Source organism: Bos indicus x Bos taurus, chromosome 29 (assembly GCF_003369695.1).
Source record: "Bos indicus x Bos taurus breed Angus x Brahman F1 hybrid chromosome 29, Bos_hybrid_MaternalHap_v2.0, whole genome shotgun sequence".
In the NCBI taxonomy this organism is placed as follows: domain Eukaryota; kingdom Metazoa; phylum Chordata; class Mammalia; order Artiodactyla; family Bovidae; genus Bos; species Bos indicus x Bos taurus.
In genome coordinates this window covers 22,730,182-22,749,241 of record NC_040104.1, presented here as the reverse complement: position 1 = coordinate 22,749,241, position 19,060 = coordinate 22,730,182, and the positions used below count along the sequence as shown (strand labels likewise).

General features: G+C 53.3%; 1 protein-coding gene across 2 annotated transcripts; it reads right to left on the bottom strand.

The window, feature by feature from the left end:
- Positions 1 to 1,461: 1,461 nt before the first annotated feature.
- ROBO4 (roundabout guidance receptor 4) lies at positions 1,462 to 16,276 on the bottom strand. 2 transcript variants are annotated; one of them, XM_027531777.1, is made up of 18 exons: positions 16,100 to 16,276; positions 15,189 to 15,518; positions 14,826 to 14,983; positions 14,523 to 14,643; positions 13,884 to 14,011; positions 13,564 to 13,792; positions 13,194 to 13,306; positions 12,337 to 12,505; positions 12,010 to 12,195; positions 11,842 to 11,884; positions 9,364 to 9,500; positions 8,978 to 9,241; positions 4,681 to 4,788; positions 4,361 to 4,499; positions 3,983 to 4,228; positions 3,496 to 3,854; positions 2,272 to 2,478; positions 1,462 to 2,134 (listed from the first exon to the last, which is right to left on the bottom strand). In XM_027531777.1, exons 1-18 carry the CDS (start codon positions 16,161 to 16,163, stop codon positions 2,124 to 2,126), a joined length of 3,012 nt encoding a protein of 1,003 aa, XP_027387578.1. In that variant the 5' UTR covers positions 16,164 to 16,276; the 3' UTR covers positions 1,462 to 2,123. The 2 variants fall into 2 exon arrangements, with proteins under 2 accessions (XP_027387578.1, XP_027387579.1); XM_027531778.1 differs by having other exon boundaries at positions 15,189 to 15,514; positions 16,100 to 16,202.
- Positions 16,277 to 19,060: the final 2,784 nt, after the last annotated feature.

Here is a 19,060-nt window from a genome sequence, read left to right as displayed (position 1 = left end):
ACTCGTCCCACCATCCCAGAGCCCCTCCCTTGGCGCCCTCCTCCACAATCCGGAAATACGCCCTTTACAACAACAACAATCTTTCAAAATTCAAAGAAAGGAGGAGTTCAAGGGGGCGTCCTGGCCAAGAAGGAAAAACAGGCTTTTTCAGACACCCATCCTCACCCTTTCACAAAGAGGTACAGACGGCCACCTCTTAGCCAGATTAGTGTGCTAAGTTGCTTCAGTTGTGTCTGACTCTTTGCAACCCTGTGGACTGTAGGCCACCGGCCTCCTCTGTCGGGGGGCTTCTCCAGGCAAGAATACCGGAGTGGGTTGCCATGGCCTCCTCTAGGGGATCTTCCCGACCCAGCGATCAAATCCACGTCTCTTATGTCTCCTGAATTGGCAGGGGGGTTCTTTACCACTAGTGCCACCTGGGAAGCCCGATTAGCCAGATTAGGCTCATATGTAATTGGTTAGGCTGGCAGAGAAATTTAAAAAAAAAATTTGGCCACAGGACTTCGCTGGTGTTCCAGTGGCGAAGACTCCGCTCTCCCAATGCAGGGGGCCGGGGTTCGACCCCAGCTCGGGGAAGTAGATCCTACATGTGACAACTAAGGCCTGCCGCAACCAAATAAAAAAAAAAAAAAAAGAAAATTTTGGCCACGAATGCCGTAGTCGCCATCACTCCTGATCCCACGGTCCGCACCATTCACTGCATAGACCTGGGTATTGCTCAGTGACTGCCCGGGGCTCTCAGGGAATGACCGCTGACCCCCAACCCCAAGCTTTGACCTCTCCTGCCAGTTTGACCGAAGTGCATACAAATCTCTTTTTCTCATGTGCTCTGCCATATGAAGTTGGCATGTTTTCAAAAGGGGTTTGACCAGGAAACTAAAACAAAATCCTAAAAAGGAAAAGCAGACAGTGGAACGGATGTGTATCCGGCGGGGCACTGAGTCCTCATCCTGAGATCACGACCCTGGTCGTGCTGAATAGCATGCTCGCAGCGTGTGGATTCTGCCCCTGACCTTTCCCTCCAAGAGAGGAGGATAAAGCCCTGCCTGCCCTCCGATGGTTTTCTGTGGCTTAGGCTCTGCAGGTACTGCTCCTCCTCCATTTCTCTGTCCTGTTCTTTGAAGGGTGTCCACCAGCCAACCATTACAGGTGGTTCCTACCTTTCGTGAAATGGAGCTACTTCGTACATTTTAAGAAACTATCTGGGACTGGTCTTGGGCGCTGGGATTCCTGAAAGCAGGAGTCATCTTCACGGGATGAGTTGCTAAGACCCGCAGAACCTGGAAACACCCTCATCCCTGCCTTTTCTGGATTCTGCTTAAAATCTGAAAGATGCAGGTAATTCTCCCCTGGATAACAGAACAGAAGGAGCGACACCGGAGGATTAGTGAATGCCTGGTGCTGTTCTAACCCAGGCACCCTCTGCAGGATATGGTGCTCCACGGAGCGATCTCACAGAACTCAAGTCATGGCAGCTTTATGGTATCAAATTCCTCAGTGACAACTCATAGTAACAACAGTGTCAGGAGGGTGCATTTGTCCCACACTTGTCCCACTTCAGCTTCCTCCCTCGATTCATCTTGAACCCTTTGCCTTGGTGCCGAGGCCGGGCCTCACTGCCTCAGTGGAGCCCCTCTTTATGTCCCTTCACAGTGTGGTTGGGGCGAGACCGGGAATGGACCGGAAAAGGCTGAGAGGAGGCCCTGAGACGCTCCCTGCTCCACAGTCCTTTCCCGTGAGCCAGTGTTGTCCTCCAGGAAGACGTCTGGCTCCCCCACTTCCTGTGACCCAGGCAGGGGTGGAGCGGGGAACACACAGGATTTAGGGCTGCCTCTCAGGCCAAAATGACCTGACTGTGGGCATGGATGGAGCAGAGGGAAAGGCAAGGGCTGCAAGCCAGGTAGAGATGACATTTTGCTCCTGGAGGCTGCAGGTCCGCTTTGTTCTTGTTTTGTTTTGCTTTCATTTGTTCCCACAATCCGGAAGGGAGAATGCCAGAAGCCAGGCAAGGTGGACCCCCCAACTGCAGCGAAGCACAGGCCAAGAGCCGCAGTCCATAGCCCCGGCCAGTGGCTGATGGGAGAGGAAGGTCTGGTTCTCATCTTGGCAGTCGGGCGGTCAGCTCAGGAGGAGTCTAGGAGAAGTTGAAGGAGGGTGGAGTTATCCCCCCCTGCTCCTTATCGCTCCTTCCAGACCCCTCTTGACTCCCCCGAACCACAATAAAACCCCTCAGTCAAGATGGATCGCTGCATCAGCCAACCAGACACTTACCGCCAGCTTTGGGCACAGGAGAGCTGAGCTGACTTTTCTGGGAAGAGATCCGAGTTTCAGGCAGCCAGGGAGGCAGCCCCCTTCCCAGCCACTGGGTAGGATTTTTCTCAATGTCCTCCAACCAGTCTGACCTCCACTCCCACGGGGTCAGGGAAAGGGTGGAAGTCAGAGAGAGGTCGTCCCGGGGGGAGGGAGGTGACGAAGCATCTGTTGGGGAGGGTAGAGATTTCTGTGGAGGGTTGGCCTTCAGTCTTGGGGACTAGTTTAGGGCAGAAGATGTGGGGCTGCTTAAGGCATACACTCGACCCTAGACATAACCCAGCCCCACTCGGTCCATCACCCCAGTGGACACATCCCCAGGGTACTCCGCCCCAGGGAAAGGAAAACGTTCATTGATTTCTTCGAGAGAACAGCTTGAACTCTCTCCTCCCAGCTTGGCCCTGGCTTTCTGTCCTAGGTAATTCCTGCTCTCCTGTTCGCCACAATCCTGACTGCTTTTTTAGGGGGAAGAATGTAGAGTTAGGGTTTGAAAGCTAGGTCTAGGGGATATATGTCTGAGGAAGGGAACACCGAAGGGGCCTCAGAAGCCCTCACTACCTGCCATTGACTAGGGAACGATGGTCCCAACCTGCTAGACACACGAAACAGGGAGCCCAGCATCACCTCACCCAGCCATAGATGGGAGAGGAGGAAGGCTTTGACAGCTCAGCGGGATGTAAGAGACAGAACAGAACTTCCCACAGTGGACGAATCTGTCACTGGGCTGGGGAGGGCAACCTTTCATGCACCCCGCATTTGGTAAGAGGAAGGTCCTAGAGGTAGCTGTATGGACCATATAATTGGCTGCCTCTGGGCCTTTTTTAAAAAGAAATATTTATTTATTTGGTTGGGTCAGAATGTGGGATCTAGTTCCCTGACCAGGTTTTGAACCTGGAACCCCTGCACAGGGATCATGGAGTCTTAGCCACTGGACCACCAAGGGAAGTCCCTGCCTCTGGGCTTTTAACTTGCACAGTTTATCCTTGTTCTGGGTGATCTTGGGCAAATTAATAAACCTATAGGACTTATAGTTCCCTCATTTGGAAAAGAATGATAAAGAATATTCCTCAGAGAGCCGCTGCTAATGCTGAATGTATGTAGTAAGGCACTTGGCCTGGGGGCTGGGACATAGTGACGATGGTGAGGATACTTCGACTCTTTGTTGGGGACAGTGATCTCACATACCCGTGAAGACGCAGTCTGCCTCCCTCGGCTCCAGACCAAAGCCAAAGCTGTCCGCAGCCACGGCCAGGGCCCGGGCAAAGTGGGCATCAGCAAGGAAGGAGCCATCGGAGGAGCTGACCAGGCTGGCTCTGGCGCTGGGGCCGTTGTCCTCTGAGGCTGAGCCCCAGCCATTGGCCAAGGAGCCCTCACTGGGGGTGGGCGTGAGGCAGGGCCGAGGTGGGCACAGCAAGCCCCTCACCTCGGACCCCACACCTCCTCCAGGCCTGCCCATGTCCGCTAGGTCTGAGGCCGTGGGGACGCTGATGTAGCCATAGGTGATGGGAGGGGAAGGCGCCCTTGGCATCGGAGAGACACTGTTCCTAGGGAGAGGTCAAAGGGGAGATGGCATGCTGTTGGGCAGGGGCAGAAACAGTCCAGTGAGGAAAGTGGAAGGCACACTCCTGTCTCCAGCTTATCTGTATCCTCTGGCTCCCCTCCGGCCACTCACCTGGGGGTCTCCTCACCCTCACTGAGCTCCAGGCACAGGGCCACCTCCTCAGGGGTCAGCACGCTGTCCTGATCCTCCCCCAGGGACGACAGCGACGAGCTAGACAGGCGGCTGGATGCTGGGCTGGGACCAGAGAGGGAAGAGGCCTGGGGGCTGGAGATGTGGAGGGTACCAGAGGGAATGAGGGCGGGGACGGGGGCTGCTGGCGGTGGAGGGGAGGTGGGGGCTGGGGGCTCCCCCGAGTGCCTGTTTGGGGTAAGACAGCAGGATGGTTAGTGCAGTTCTTCCGGTCCCTGCCACCCCTCCCCCAGCCCCCTCAGCAAACACCTCCCACATCCCCAGTGCCCCGCCCTGCTTCCTGACCCCAGGCCCTCTTACTGGGTCTGTTGACTCTGAGTGGGGGGTCCACGGGGAGCGAGGGGTACTGGGGGCAAAGGGCGAGTCATCAGCTCACTGGAGGAGCTGAGGAGCTGTGGTCCCAGCGCCCGCCAGGCCACTAGAGCACGGGGCACAGCTCCTGGGGAACAAGAGCCTGGGCGTCAGATTGCAGAACCCTCACTGCCCCCAGGCCGCAGCTTGTCTGTCCCCACCCCCCACCGAGCCAGCCTCCTCAGGGACAGGAGAAGCCAGATGGAGGGGCTGGTGGGCCCCACACCACGCCTCACTCCCTCATTCGCCTCCCAGGGCCCTCCACTCACCTGGGCTTTGGGAAAAGTTCTTGGAGCCTCTGTTGCCCAACTCGCAGGCCCAGAGCTCTGCAGGGTGGCTGGCCCGGAGCAGTGGGGAGCTGTTGGCCTGGTGCAACTCTGCAAAACAAAGAGTTGCGGAGCTGGTGGCCAATCAAGGTGGGCCTTTCAGATCCCAGCCATAGGCTCTGTCTTCAGCCTGATCATCCACTTAAGCTTTTCTCTGAATCTAGAAACAAGAGAGAATAATCTCCCTCCATCCAGGCAGCTGTGATATAATAATGGAAGGAGCACAAGGCTTGGAGTTAAATCACCTGACTCATAGCCTGGCTCAGCCGAGTATTAGCTGTGTGACCTCAAATAAATGCATCAACCTTCCTGAGCCTGTTTTGTTTGTAAGCAGCCACTCCAAAGGATGGTTTTACCAAGCAATTGAAAACAGATTGGAAAGTTGCTGGCATCTGATAGTTTTAAAAACAATGTCTGGGGATTTCCCTGGTGGTCCAGTGGCTAAGACTCTGCACTCCCTATGCAGGGGGCCCGTGTTTGATCCCTGGTCAGGGAACTAGATCTCACATGCTGCAACTAAGAGCTGGCTGCAACTATAATAAAAGATCCCACATGTTGCAGCTAGGACCTGGTGCCAAATAAATAATTTTTTTAAATTTTTTAAAAATTAAAAAAAAAAACACCTCTCTACTGTGTACATGACAATTTCCTGATCTCTGTACCCTCTCATCACTACCTCCTACTTTCATGAATTTTGACTCTGTAAAGGCAAATCCTCTTTCTTTCCTTGAAGAGAATCTGTTCATTTCCACTTCTCACATGGTATATATTTCACTTGGCTCTGGATAGTCTTGTCCTGATAAACCTGGTGTCTCTCACTTGGAGAGAGGAGTTGAGCTCTCAAGTTGAGTTGAATGAGGAAGACAAAAGATGGGAGCCCCAGACCAGCCAGGTGTGATGGGAGAGAGTCAGCTGGTGGGAAGAGGAACTTTAGAGTAGGACAGTGTGTTATTCTCACCCAGGTGGGCAATGCCTTGCCTGTGGACGTTCAATACGTGTTGAGTGAATGGGTGAATGGATGGATGATATTAGAGGTGCAGGTGTAAACACAAGGTGAGAAGAATCACGTATGAGATGGCAGCTACCATCAGGCCCACATGGCCACTTAGGAGACCGGGCTCTGAGTAAATCGTGGCAGTACAATAGCCCCGACTGTGTGCAATGACTTCGTTGGGCCAAAATCAAAATGATCTAAGTTTAAGCCAGAAGAGAAAGAGTGATAAAAGGAAGGGATTTCCCCAAGACCTGGACTAGAACATCAGTCAAAGAAGAAAAGAAATAGCCTTCAGGTTAATGCCACATGATCAAAAGCCCAGTTAGGAAAGGGGAGCAGAGACCAGCAGGACTCTCGACACAGAGCTGTCTCGTCAATCTAATATAAAAGATGTGGGGGCCACGATGGGCAGGTTCAAAGTGGGACAAGGCATTCATCAGGGATCCACCTGGGCCCTAGAAACCCATGTACAGTGGCCGAAAACTCACACAATGGCTAGACTTCCTCCACCAGAGTTTCCTCTTGTACTTTGGCTGGTTTAGCTTTTACTCATTTCCTTTAATTGTTGTATGACCCAGGGAGTCCTGGAGGCCAGCTTTGAGTGCTCCAACCCCCACTCTCACCAGCTTTGTCTTGTCTTGGGCCTGGCTTCTTGCCTAAGCTCACAAGTGGTGGCACATGCTGTTGGTGTTGATTTGTGTGGAAGGTGAAGGAAAAGGCTGTATTTATCCCAGCTCATTTTATTTCTTCTAAAGGATTTTTGGTAACCACCGCCCCCCCCCCAAAAAAAAACCTGCTTTCCACCTTGCTTGGAAGTACTTGAATTTAGTGTCAATATTGGAGAAGGCAATGGCACCCCACTCCAGTACTCTTGCCTGGAAAATCCCATGGATGGAGGAGCCTGGTGGGCTACAGTCCATGGGGTCGCTAAGAGTCGGACACGACTGAGCGACTTCCCTTTCACTTTTCACTTTCATGCACTGGAGAAGGAAATGGCAACCCACTCCAGTGTTCTTGCCTGGAGAATCCCAGGGACGGGGGAGCCTGGTGGGCTGCCATCTATGGGGTCGCACAGAGTCGGACATGACTGAAGCGACTTAGCAGCAGCAGCAGTGTCAATATTATTTGAATTAAACTATACACTAATGTTATCAAAGTGAGGTGGAATCTTGTTGGGTATACCTGAATTGCGATAGATATTTGAGTGAATTATTTAACGAGGATATTCAAATATGTATTGGCAAAGTGAAGTAAGAATCTGACATAATGGATGAGACAGCTGTTTTCAGACTATTAGTACAGAGGCAAAAAAACCCAACTAAGGTCAGATAATAAGAAAAAGGAATAAGCAGCTCAAGGAGGGGCACTGAGAGAGACTGTCAGCGTTCGAAGACAAAGAATCAGCAGACTTTTGGACTAGATGACAGCAGTAGAGGAGCTCCATGCCTCTGGATGAGATTTTTTTTTCCCCCACCATCAGGCTGTACTGCGTGGCCTGTGAGGTCTTAGCTTTCTAACCAGGGATTGAACCTGTGACCCCTGCAATGGAAGTGCAGAGTCTTAACTGCTGGACCACAAAGGAAGTCCCTCTGGATGAGACCTTGTGGCTGTTGCTGTTGCCCACGAGCGCAAGGGAGTTACTATGCTGACCCCATCCTGGAGCAGGGATGGCGTGGAGCCGGAAGATGGAGAAAAGGGGTGTGATGAGGACCTAAATCTCTAAGTGAGATTAGGAAACTTCGTCTCAGAATGGGAACCTTTCTTAACAACTGACTATAGGAAACTGCTCCTCTTTTGGGGCTAGCATTTATGTTTTCAAGTAGGACATACATTATATTCAAATCAGTGTGGTTATCCATGAAAAAGCTACTTTAAAAATGAGATTTATGCAACCTCTTTTTAGCTGATATTTCATGATCACAGAGGATTTCTAATGCAATAGCTCTGAGGCAAAGCTGGAAAGGATGCCAGCTTCGCTAATATTTAGAGTCATAAAATTCTGGATATTGGCCAAGCCCTTAATTACTCTAAATCTATCTTTATCTTGATAAAAGTTGGATTATATCCTCTTAACAAAACTGGCTGCTGAATGTTTATAAATCTTACTAATCAGTACAGGAGGCTCATGGAGATGGTGGAGAGTGAAGTCAGGGTTCAGAAATGGAGAAACAGAGTCAGTGAGAGGACAGTTTCCCCAGGGGTGCTCCCAGAGAGATTCAAAGTAACTTTTGGAAGCAGATGATTCTGGTTTCAAATTTGAGATCTGCAGCTTACCGACGTAGGGTTTAAAACAAGCTACCCCATTCTGATCCTCTTATCTGTAAAATTAGAGAAATAACACCTCGCCAATATGTTGTGAGGATTCAATGAGATAACAAATATGAGTAACGCACCTAACATAGAGTAGTTGCTGAAGAAATAGAGACTGTACTTATTTCTCTCTGGAAAGTCAAAGCAGATAGCTAGAAGTCAGGAGAAAGTTGGACAGAAAGGAAATGCTCATTCTCTGGGAAGCAAGCTGGGAGTCAGTACCTGGGCAGGACCCGTACATGGTGCATAGCACATATGTACACATTACATAGTACAGAGGTCGTGCAAGCCTGAGGTTTCGTGCTAGCACTGGTCACACTGCTCCAGGTTCTAGAATTACCCGTGTGCTGGTCAGGCACTTTCATTAGACTTGGAGCTGGTAGAGAGCAAGGATTCTGTTTAGTATCACTGTGTTCCCCTAAGCCCTATCCCACCCCTAGTGATGCTTATTCAGTATTCGCTGAATTGAGCTGACTGCAGAAACAGGACTCACTGCTGGTGTGCAAAACCCAAGCAAGAGCCCCGTGTAAAGAAAATCTGAGGCCTAGGGCTTCCCTGGTGGTCCGGTGGTTAAGAATCTGTTGGTAATGCAGGGGCCATGGGTTTGATCCCTGGTCGGGGAGGTAGGATCCCACATGCCTCGTAGCAACCAAGCCTACTGGCCACAATTACTGAAGCTCCCACTCCACAGCTAGAGACAGAGAGTCCGTGCACAGCAACAAAGATGACGCATGAATGAAAGAAGATCCTGCGTGGCTCAACAAAGACCCAAAGAAAGAAAGAAAGGAAAACTGAGGCCAGCATACTCCTGTCTGGGTGCGCGGTAATAGGTGGCCATTAGGACAGACTGCGGGTGGAGGGCAGCCCACGACTAGCACCGAGGCTCCCGTGCCCCGTAAACCCTGATTCAGGCTGCGTGCATCCCCCCATCCTTACCCTGCTTCTTTCTGGCCTTCCAGGCCTCTGCAGGGGCCAGAGACAAGCGCGGGGAAGAGAGGCCCCGGCGGCCACAGAGGCTGTCTGAACTGGGCCAGGGGCTGGAGAGCTGGGCCAGCTGGGGTGTGAGCCGCCTGGCAGCTGGGGCCTGGGGGCTTGGCCGGGCTGGGGGGCTGGAAGGCCCCTCGGCGATGAGGGAGCCATAGAAAGTGCTGGTGTCAGGAAGCAGGGGCACCCCAGGGCTTCGGGGATCCCAGGAGATCACTGCGGTAAAAAATGACAGGAGGGATTATGGTGAATGCAGCCCACCCATGGCCCCCTTTCTCCAGCAGCCCCGCTCAGCTGCTAGGCCCCCTACCCCCACCCCTGGGGGAGGGCATGCTCACAAGAGCGGCGACCGTCTAGCGGGTCCCGGGGGTCCACTCCCAGCCGACTGCTGAGGCTGCTGCTGCTGCTGAGGTCTCGAGAGCCGGAGGTGGAGCGCCATGTGTCCGCCAGCCAGGGGGAGTCGCTGTGATCCATCCTGGACAATGGGGGCGGGGCAGAGAAGCAGGTGGAGGGAAAACGTGATTGGTCAAGACCTGAGCTCAGCAGGTAGCAGAAACGGTAGAGTAGATGGTGGTACCAGCTTTATTCTCACTGCTTTTCAGGCCCCCACAGACTCCTTAAGATCTCTGATCTGCTGTCCCAAATGCAGCGCCCCTTTCTTATCCTGAGATCAGAGGACGTCCAAGTTGCCCCAGAGCTGGGAGGTATCACAGACAGATGGCTGTGTGCTGAGATGGAAAGAATACACATCGGGAGCCAGATCTGGTGCCACCTAGCTGTGCAACCCTGGGCCAGCTCAGTCTATTAGCCTCTCTAAGCCCTGGTTCCTCCAACAGTAAGACCTTCCTTACAAGGCTGATGCTGTAAGCTGAGATGAAGAAGTGAGAGATCACTCAGCCAGCAGTGCAGGAGTTTGCTACCTGAATATTGGCTTCTCTGTCTCTAGCCTGGTTCCCTTTGGATGGGGCGCCATGCCGGCGGGGATCAGACCAAAGGACTTCTCTGCCTAAAACCCTCAGTGGCTCCCCATGTACAAAGATGGAGCACAGCTGCCTAGTGTGGCTAACAGGGCCCTCGTTGGCCTAGCTTCCAGCTCCTCAGCTTTATCTTTTGCTTTGACCCATCCTATACCAGAGGCCCTAGCCCAACCAAAAGGCTTGTCTTTCCCTATAAATAGCAGGCTATTTCTTGCTATTCCCTTTGCCTTCCCTCTTTATTTCAGCTTTAACTTTTTTGTGTGTTTTTAAAAATATATAATTGCTTTACAACGTTGTCTTAGTTACTGCTGTACAATGAAGTGAATCAGCCATATACTTACATATATCCTCTCCCTCTTGGACCTCCCTCCCCCGCACCCCCTTCCCACTCCTCTAGATCACCACAGAGCCCTGAATTGAGCTCCCTGTGCTTTATAGTAGCTTCCCACCAGCTCGCTATTTTACATCTGCAGTCAGGGGAGATGTGAAATCTTCCTCCCGTGGTTCCCCACCCAGCCCCCTCCTTGTACTCCTTGTACATGTACTCCTTGTACATGTTTCTGTTTCTGCACTCCCAGCTCGGGATTGCATTTACGCGTGTGCCTGTCTCGGCTAGACTGAGTGTTCTCCTGGCAGACAGTGACTCGTCTAAAGAAATGAATGAACAAGGTGATCAGAATGGAATCTCCCTTGAGGAAAAGGATGATGTTCCAGGGGAGACAGGGAAAGTTCAGGAAGGCGCAGACTAAGCCCAGGAAGTAGCTGGAAGAGAAAGACCAGGGAGCACAGAGCAACACAGGAACACAGTTATCAGCCAGCATGGAACCTTGCTCTGGGCTGAGAAACTGACAGCAAAATGGGAGCCTGAGAGCTGGCCCATAATAGGTGCTTGATACACTCCTGTGGAAAGACGCAGATCTGGAATGTGAAATCTCTCAGATGAACTCTAATGAGGTAAGGAGCAGGAGAAGGTGGGCAGAGGTGAAATGGTTTAGTGCAAAACTCAGCCAATAGGAGAAAAAAAAGGATGTTTTGTTTCTTAGCGTCTTGTCTCATAACTGGAGACTTGCTCTGGCAGCCAAACGCACTCAGAGCAGATGGATGGATACCTGCAGGCGGGCAGGGTTATTGAGAACAAGGATAAGAAGCATCACATAGGGACAGAGTGCCCTCTGCTGGAACTGTGGGTGGATTAGTGTGAAAGAAAGATGCCTCAATGGCGGTAGGTGATTGCTGAACTCAAAGGTACTGCTAGGTAGATGCTGGATGTACAGAGAGAATTAGAAATCAGACTGGTCCTCCCGTGCTAGTTATTCTCCATCCAGCAGGAGAGTGCAGTAAGTATTAATGAGATCTCAGTAACAAGAGCACCAGATTAGGGCTTCGGAAGGCAGGTACTGGCCATGTAACCTTGTCTGGGTGGGGCCAGTTACTTACCTGTCAGATGGTGTGATAGTGACATTAATGAAAGAGAAATTAATTCTCACTTGAAGTTCAGGGGAGATTCAGGTGTTAGGATGACAAATTGCCTGGCAGTAGGGGAGACGGGGCTTCCCAGGTTGCGCTAATGGTAGAGAACCCGCCTGCCAATGCAGGAGATGTAAGAATCGTGGGTTCAATCCCTGGGTTGGGAAGGTCCCCTGGAGGAGGGCTGGGCAACCCACTGCAGTATTCTTGCCTGGAGAATCCCACGGACAGAGGTGCCTGGTGGGCTACAGTCTGTGGAGTCGCAAGGAGTCAGACACAGCATGCAGGGGAGAAGAATGCTTCAGCGAGTTCTCTGTCCCAGCTCCACTGTCCCTCGGCCCCTCCCTCACCTCTGCCCCTTTCCTGTCTCACCTGTGTTTTAAGATGGCATCCTCACTGGTGTACCTGTACAGACCTGGGAGAGGGCAGGAGGAAGGGTCAGCCCAGAGTCTCCAGCACCTGGCCCAAAGCTCTGTTGCATTCTGGCGGGACCCAGGAAAGGCCAGCCAGTCCACCTGCGAGTGCTCGTCACCTGCTCACCTGGGCCCAGGCGCACCCCAGCTCGACGCCGGCGGTGGATGCACACGGCAATGCCCAGCAACAGCAGCCACAGCACGACACCCCCGCTGGCAATGACCTCTGGCCGCTTCAAGGCTGCCCACAGCTGCTCCAGGGTCCATGGGCTGTGCGCACTGGGTTGCTGGGCAGCTCGCTCCATGGCCTGCTCTGTAGGGGAATTTGAGCTCAGGACAAGGCAATGAAGGTGGGCAGACAAGGGGGAAGGAGCTGGAAGCATGAGTGGGGAGACAGAATGGTGGAAAGGGGGCCTGGATGGGTCTGGGTGGGGCCAGAGGGCACTGTCCTCACCTAATAGGAGGCAGACAGGGCTGCTGGGCTGCCCAGCGCCTGCGCCAGTGACTGCAGCCACTTGTATGCAGTAGGAACCTGACATGCGCGTGGCAATCTCCAGCTGGGTCTGCTCACCCACCACAGTCCAGTTGGCTGGGGGCAATGAGGTGTTGCCCAGGCTCCAGACCTGAGACACAAACAGAGGTGAGCTTGCCCCCCTCCAAAACCATCACAGCAGTTAAGCCCTTTCACCTGCAGATCAGATTCTGGGTATGTGGCCACCCTGTCCTAGCATTCACCTGGAGACACCCCCACATGCACCCACCCTTCCTATTTCCTTCTCCCCTACAAAGCGGGTGAGACTTCTCTCTAGACTGACAGAGGAGGGACAAAAGCAATCTTCCGAAGTAGGTGTTAGACCAGTGGTTCACACAGATCAGTATGATTTGGGATCGCTTGGAGGGTTTGTTAAAATCCAGATTGCCAGACCCATCTCTGACATTCTGACCCACAAAGCCTGTCAACGGACCAAAGGATCTGCGTTCTAACAAGTTCTCAGACAATGCTGATGTTGCCGGTCCAGGAATCACACGCTGGCACCACTGCCTTAGAAACAGAGTCAGTCACAGCCTGGTTTCGTCCTGTTCTGTTTTCCCGCACTTGTGACCCTGGTCTCACTTTCCACGTCTGTAGACTGGGGATAACAACCCAGGAGAGACTGTGAGATGAGATGAGGTCATGTGGGTAAGCGCTTGGCAGTGTCTGGCAAACAGGAGAGTCCCTGCTCTGCAGGTGCCATTTCTTAGTGCCCAGAGCCAGGGAAGAGGGAAGTCTTGGCAACACCATGGAGGGGTGCGTCAGCTTGTGGGGGGTACCTGGTAGCCACGGATGATGCCATTGTGGTTTTCAGCAGGTGGTGGGATCCAGCTCACAAGGATAGTGCCGTTGCCAGGTTTTAGGGTCACCTCCTGGGGAGGAGCACTGGGCACTGGAGGGCAGGGAGACAAACTGTCAGGAATGCTGAAGGAATCCTCAGGAATCTCTTTCTAGGGAAAAGAGCAGGACTGGGGACATAAGGTTCCAGCCATACTGACAAGAACAAGAGCTTCTCTCAGCTCTGCTTTCAGAGCCAGGACAAGAGGGGGCCCAGGAGTGGAAGCCACTATTCCTCTTCCTCCTGACTACAGAGGGATAGAAAGGGGCTGGGGGGTATACCACTGGGTTCTGGAAGCATCCATTCCTGACCTTGTTCAGGCAGCCTCAGGAGCAGCACGTTGCTGTCGGGGCCCTGAGCGCGGCCGGAGGACGGTCTCACTTTGAACTCGTAGTCCTGGCCCCAGTGGAGGCCCCCAAGCTCTGCGCTCTGCCAGCCAGCCAGCAGGGCCTCTGCCCACGGGGCTCCCTGGCCCCCAGGGGCGGCCTGGGTCCTGAACAGGGCCGTGTAGGACTGAGCAGGTGCAGCGGGGCCACTCACCTGGAAGACGGAGGGCAGGGAGGACTCAGGGCTCTTGTGAGCAGCCCTTTCTGGAGCTGTGACTGTTTCACCCCTAGGTCCCGGGCCTCACCTTCCAGCTGAGCCATACAGCTGGCCCAGGCTTGGTGCCCTTCTTGGGGTCTGGGTTCAACAGGGTCACGTTTTCCAGCTGAATGTGCACAGCCAGAAGCTCCAGGGGCTCCTTGTAGTCCCGGGGCTCTGGGAGCACACAGGGTGGGGATGGGCTCAAAGGTCGGAGGGAAGAAATTGAAGAGTGGAGCATCCCTCAGCCACAGAGGAGCCAGAACTCCCAGACTGCCCCCGTCGTGAGCTCTCCAATGTCTATCCTCAGATGGAGGATGATGATGATTTAGCAGCTCAGTCGTGTCTGACTCTTGCGACTTCATGGACTGTAGCCCACCGGGCTCCTCTGTCCATGGGTTTCTCCAGGCAAGAACACTGGAGTGGGTTGCCATTCCCTTCTCCAGGAGATCTTCCCGACCCAGGGATCAAACCTGGGTCTCCTGAACTGCAGGGAGATTCTTTACCAACTGAGCTATGAGGGAAGCCCTCGGATGGAGGAACTGCCTCTAGATGAGGTCCCCACCACTCTGACCCTGATCCTGGGTCGAACCCCCACATCGCCTAACCCCAGCCCAAACCAGAGGGCACCATGCTGACTGGTGCCCCCCACCTTGGCCCTGGCGTTAGCTGACCGCCTTCCCCTTACCCTGGATGGACACCCTAGCCACCCGGCTCTTCCGTTGTCCTGCGCTGTTGGTGGCCATACACATGTAGGTCCCCGCGTCACTCTTCTCTGCTCTTGCCATCAGCAGGGAGCCCTGGGACACCTGTCAGGACCAGGTGTCTTGAGAAGTCTCCCACGTGCGGAGGAAGGCCTAAGGCCTCACGGCCGCCCCTTCCTCAAATACTGCAGGAGACATGGGGCTGGGGCGGGGGGAGTGGGTCAGGACCTCGGGTGTGCACAGCTGTGGCCCGGACAGGATGAGGTTTGGGAAGGGGCTACACTCACCGAGTGCCGCCCTGACTGCAGGGCCAGGGGTTTCTCATCCTTCCACCATGAGACAGTGGGCTCTGGGTGGCCCCAGGGCGGCTCGCACTGCAGAAGCACCTGCTCGCCCACTGCAGCCACTGTGTCCCGAGGCTGGACCTGGAAATCCTCCTGGAGGACTGTGGGGAGGACAGAGCGTTGGCACGCAACAGGCCCCAGCCCTTCCATCCGGGCCCCACCTTGGCACTTCTGACCTGCTTTATATCACCTACCTTTGGGCTCTGCCTTGTGCTGAACTCTTCAGAGCCCCACCTCCCAGGTCTCCCACCTAGGACCGCCCCGCACCCAGCCATCCCCTCCCAAGTCTCCCCACCCAGGCCTCACCAGCCATGGACAGCCGCGCGCCCCGGCTGACTGCCGTGCCCAGCCGGTTGCTGGCCTCACAGGTGTAGACTCCCAGGTCCGTGGATCGGGTGTGGTCGTCGTGGGCACGTCCTCGGGGAGGGGGCCGCAGCAGCAGGAGGGTTCCGTCAGGGAGGAGGTGGTGAACGTCTGGGGGCACCATGCTCAGGGGGTGCCCGTCCAGCAACCAGCGGATGGTGGGAGGTGGCTGACCTGAGGCCCGGCAGCTCATCTTGGCTGGGTCAGGGCCCTGGAACAGCTGATCCTCAGGATGGACTAGAATCTGGGGTGGGAAATCCTGGGCCATGCTTCCTAGGGACAGGAAAGGAGGTGGGGCCCAGTCCAACTACCAGTAGGGCCCCCAAACCCCTGCATGTCTCATCTGCCTCCTCGTGTCTGAAAATGAGTTCCCAAATAACATACTGGGGACATGAGGGTGATCTGCTTATGACATCTGTCACCCCAGGGTTGATTCAGCTGATCTGGCTGGCTAGGCTGGTGTCCCCTTCTTCCCTCACCACTCTGTGTGTGTCCCTCCCGAAGCTATGCCATCAGTCAAAGAGGACGACCGTCCATGATAGAGAAGGACCGGTCTTCGGTCAAGAGTATAAGCTGTGCTGTCCTGCTGGCACCTCCAAATAAGCTCCTAGATAACATGCTGGGAGGGAGGCGAGAGGGCCAGTGTGCACACGTGGCACGCAGTGAGGGTCCATGGAGCTCTCAGTCTGTTTGTCTCTCTGTCTCGCACTTAACAGCACCACCATCATCATCACCATTGTCTCTGCTACCCCCACTGCCCAAGGGAAACAGAGGCGTAAGGGCCTCCCCTGCCTCGGCCAGGCCTTGGATCAGGGGTGCGCGGGTTAGGAGCGGGGAGGCCCGGCGGTACTCACCCGTGAGGAGCAGGAGAGGCAGGGCCCAGTGGACCCCGAGGAGGCGCGCTCCTCCAGCGCCCATGGCTGCTCGCGGGGCTCTGACCTGGTCCGCAGCACTTGGCCCTACTGCTCTGAGCTCACAGCGGCGGGGGAAGGAGGGGCGGGGCGGGCTGGTGGTGGTTGTTTGTGACCGAGACTCTGCCCCAGGAGGGAAGCAGCTTTGAGGAAACCGATGCTTCCTGCCCGGCCTTCAGGGCCTTGGAGAACTGGGAGGAGACCAGAGGAGAGAGACTCTATGACCTTGACCCGTTAGTCATAACCTCTGACTCTAACCTCAAACCCTAGTCTGGGATTTCTTAGAGGTAATCCTAACTGTAACTCCAGGAGTTTCGTTCCTTTAATTCCAAGCCTCTAGTGAACCATTCAATCCCAATCCCAATTCCTTTGTTTCCAGATGACACCCCTCACCCCTACCCCACTGCTAGAGTGGATTAGAAATCCAGGGCTGAGATCTCAGGGCACAGGCATTCTGAGGCTAAAGGTAGAGAAAAGCGACAAGGAAGATAACTTCATGGGGGGCAGTGTCTCATGTCCATTTCCCAGGGAGAGGTGGGGTGGTAATCCAGAAGATAAGGAAGATAAGAGACTCTGGGACAGTCTGGGAGATGCCTATAGTTCACGTAGTCAGCCCAGAGACAGACATAAACTTCTGGGAGACCTTGAGCAAGTACTTAACCCTTGAAAGTCAGTTTCCTTATTTGTAAAGAGGGAATAATAATAATAACAACAATAATAGTTCCTACTTTGAGAGATGGAGTAAGAGAAGAGATGAAGCATAAAATCAACCAAAACAGTGCCTGATGCTTCGTATTGATATTGACATTGACATTGAAGTCGCTCAGTCGTGTCCAACTGTTTGCAATCCCATGGACTGTAGCCTACCAGGCTCCTCCATCCATGGAATTTTCCAGGCAAGAGTACTGGAGTTGGTTGCCATTTCCCTCTCCAGGAGCTCTTCCCGACCCAGGGATCGAACCCAGGTCTCCTGCATTATAGGCAGACACTTTACCGTCTGAACCACCAGGAAGTCCACTTGCTTCGTAAGTGATCAGTAAAGCTTAGCCAGTACTGTGATTTATTTATTTTTATGCACACCCCATCACTGAAACTATTTGAGCATCCTTGGCTGGGATATTTTTCAGGCCCTGGAAAGATAGCTGGAGTAAATGACCTTTAAGATTTTTTTCCAGCCCTGGGACTTCCCAGGTGGTCCAGTGGTTAGGAATCCACCTTCCAATGCAGGGGGTGAGGGTTCAATCCCTGGTTAAGGAACTAAGGTCCCACATGAGTGTGGCAAAAAAATAAAATAAAAATAAATCGTTTTCCCAGTCCTGAAATATTGTGTTTAGAGCAGACAGACCTGTAGCTTCTGAGCCTGCAATGTCAGCGCACACCCCGCTTCTCCCCACCCCCTCCCTAGAGATCCGCTGCTCTCCCCTTTCAGAGCCCAGCTCCTGTTTACAGGTCTCTTCCTTCCAAATCTGGAATCTCAGATATTTCCTGGAGCTGTTCCCGGAAGACCAAGGCCAGGCTCTGGGGGCTCAGCGGAAGAATGTCCAGCCTTTGTTCCCCATTGTTCCTGGCCAGCTCCTTTGTGGGGCCCCTAACCCAGCTGACTGCCTCCCTTCCTCCCCCGTCCCAGCCTGGCCTCCATGCCAGCCCCAGTCTCAGCCCCAGCCCCAGCCTTCATAGCCTGAAAGAGGAAGGCCTCCTTCACGCCTTCTTCTCCCCTCAAATGCAGAACAAGTCTGATTAAGACAATCAGGGCAAGAGAACACTGTGTTCTCTACAAACTGGGCATTTCCAAGGGGTAAAGAACAGACAGAGTGAAAGTAACAGAGGGTCAGAGCTGGAAGAATAGAAATTGGTGTCAGAAAATAGAGTTTGGTATTGCAGAAGTGGAGGAGCACAAGGGAAGTGATAATTCCATGGGGCGTGCAGGGTATATGCATGCAGGCAGAGCAGAGTAGAATTTATGGGGTCAAGGATCTGTGGGGCCAGCATGATGAAGGGGGTATTCAGATGGAGACTGAAGTCCGCCAAGGATGAGCAAGTATTAGGAAAATTAAATAGTTTTGTCTGGGCTTCAGAGACAAAGCAGAGCAGGCCTTTCACCTTGCCTCTAACCTGCCTGAACACTGCCCTGACTGTGAGCGCCCTAACTGCCCGATGCGAGGGCAAGACTTGTGGCACCATAGACAAGATAGGAGACAAATCTTGAAATTTTTGAGTCCTTGGAGTGGGGGTGGTCAACCAAGCCCCAGGCTTAACAACATTCCAAGTTTTACAAGACAAAACAAACAGCATTAACCAGAAGCCAGAGATGCAATTTGCTCAGATTGATGATGATATCTGTTTGCATCCTGGAATTATAAATGGGAACCCGAAAAAGCAATCTTTAAGTCTCACACACTGAGCAGATGAGCTGCCTAGGACCTTTTCCCAAGTGGGATTCCAGATGTGCCGTGACATGGGACTTCCCAGCACTATTTGAGTCTGGATGTTGGTCAAAACCCAATTTGGTGAAGTATCCTCTGCTGTTTCTATTTCACCTTTCTTTTAATGTTACTATACTGAAAGTAAGCTAGGTAATTCTCTAATAAATATTGGTATTGTTTATTTGTGTATAACAAGTGGTTTATTTTGTTAACATAACCTTTGAACCTGAGACGAAAGTGAAAACTTTCGGCAAAACGACGAGGAAGGATGGATTTACTGCTGCTGCTGCTGCTGCTAAGTCGCTTCAGTCGTGTCTGACTCTGTGAGACCCCATAGAACGGAGTCCACCAGGCTCCATCGTCCCTGGGATTCTCCAGGCATGAACACTGGAGTGGGTTGCCGTTTCCTTCTCCAGTGCATTAAAGTGAAAAGTGAAAGTGAAGTTGCTCAGTTGTGTCCGACTCTTAGCGACCCCCTGGA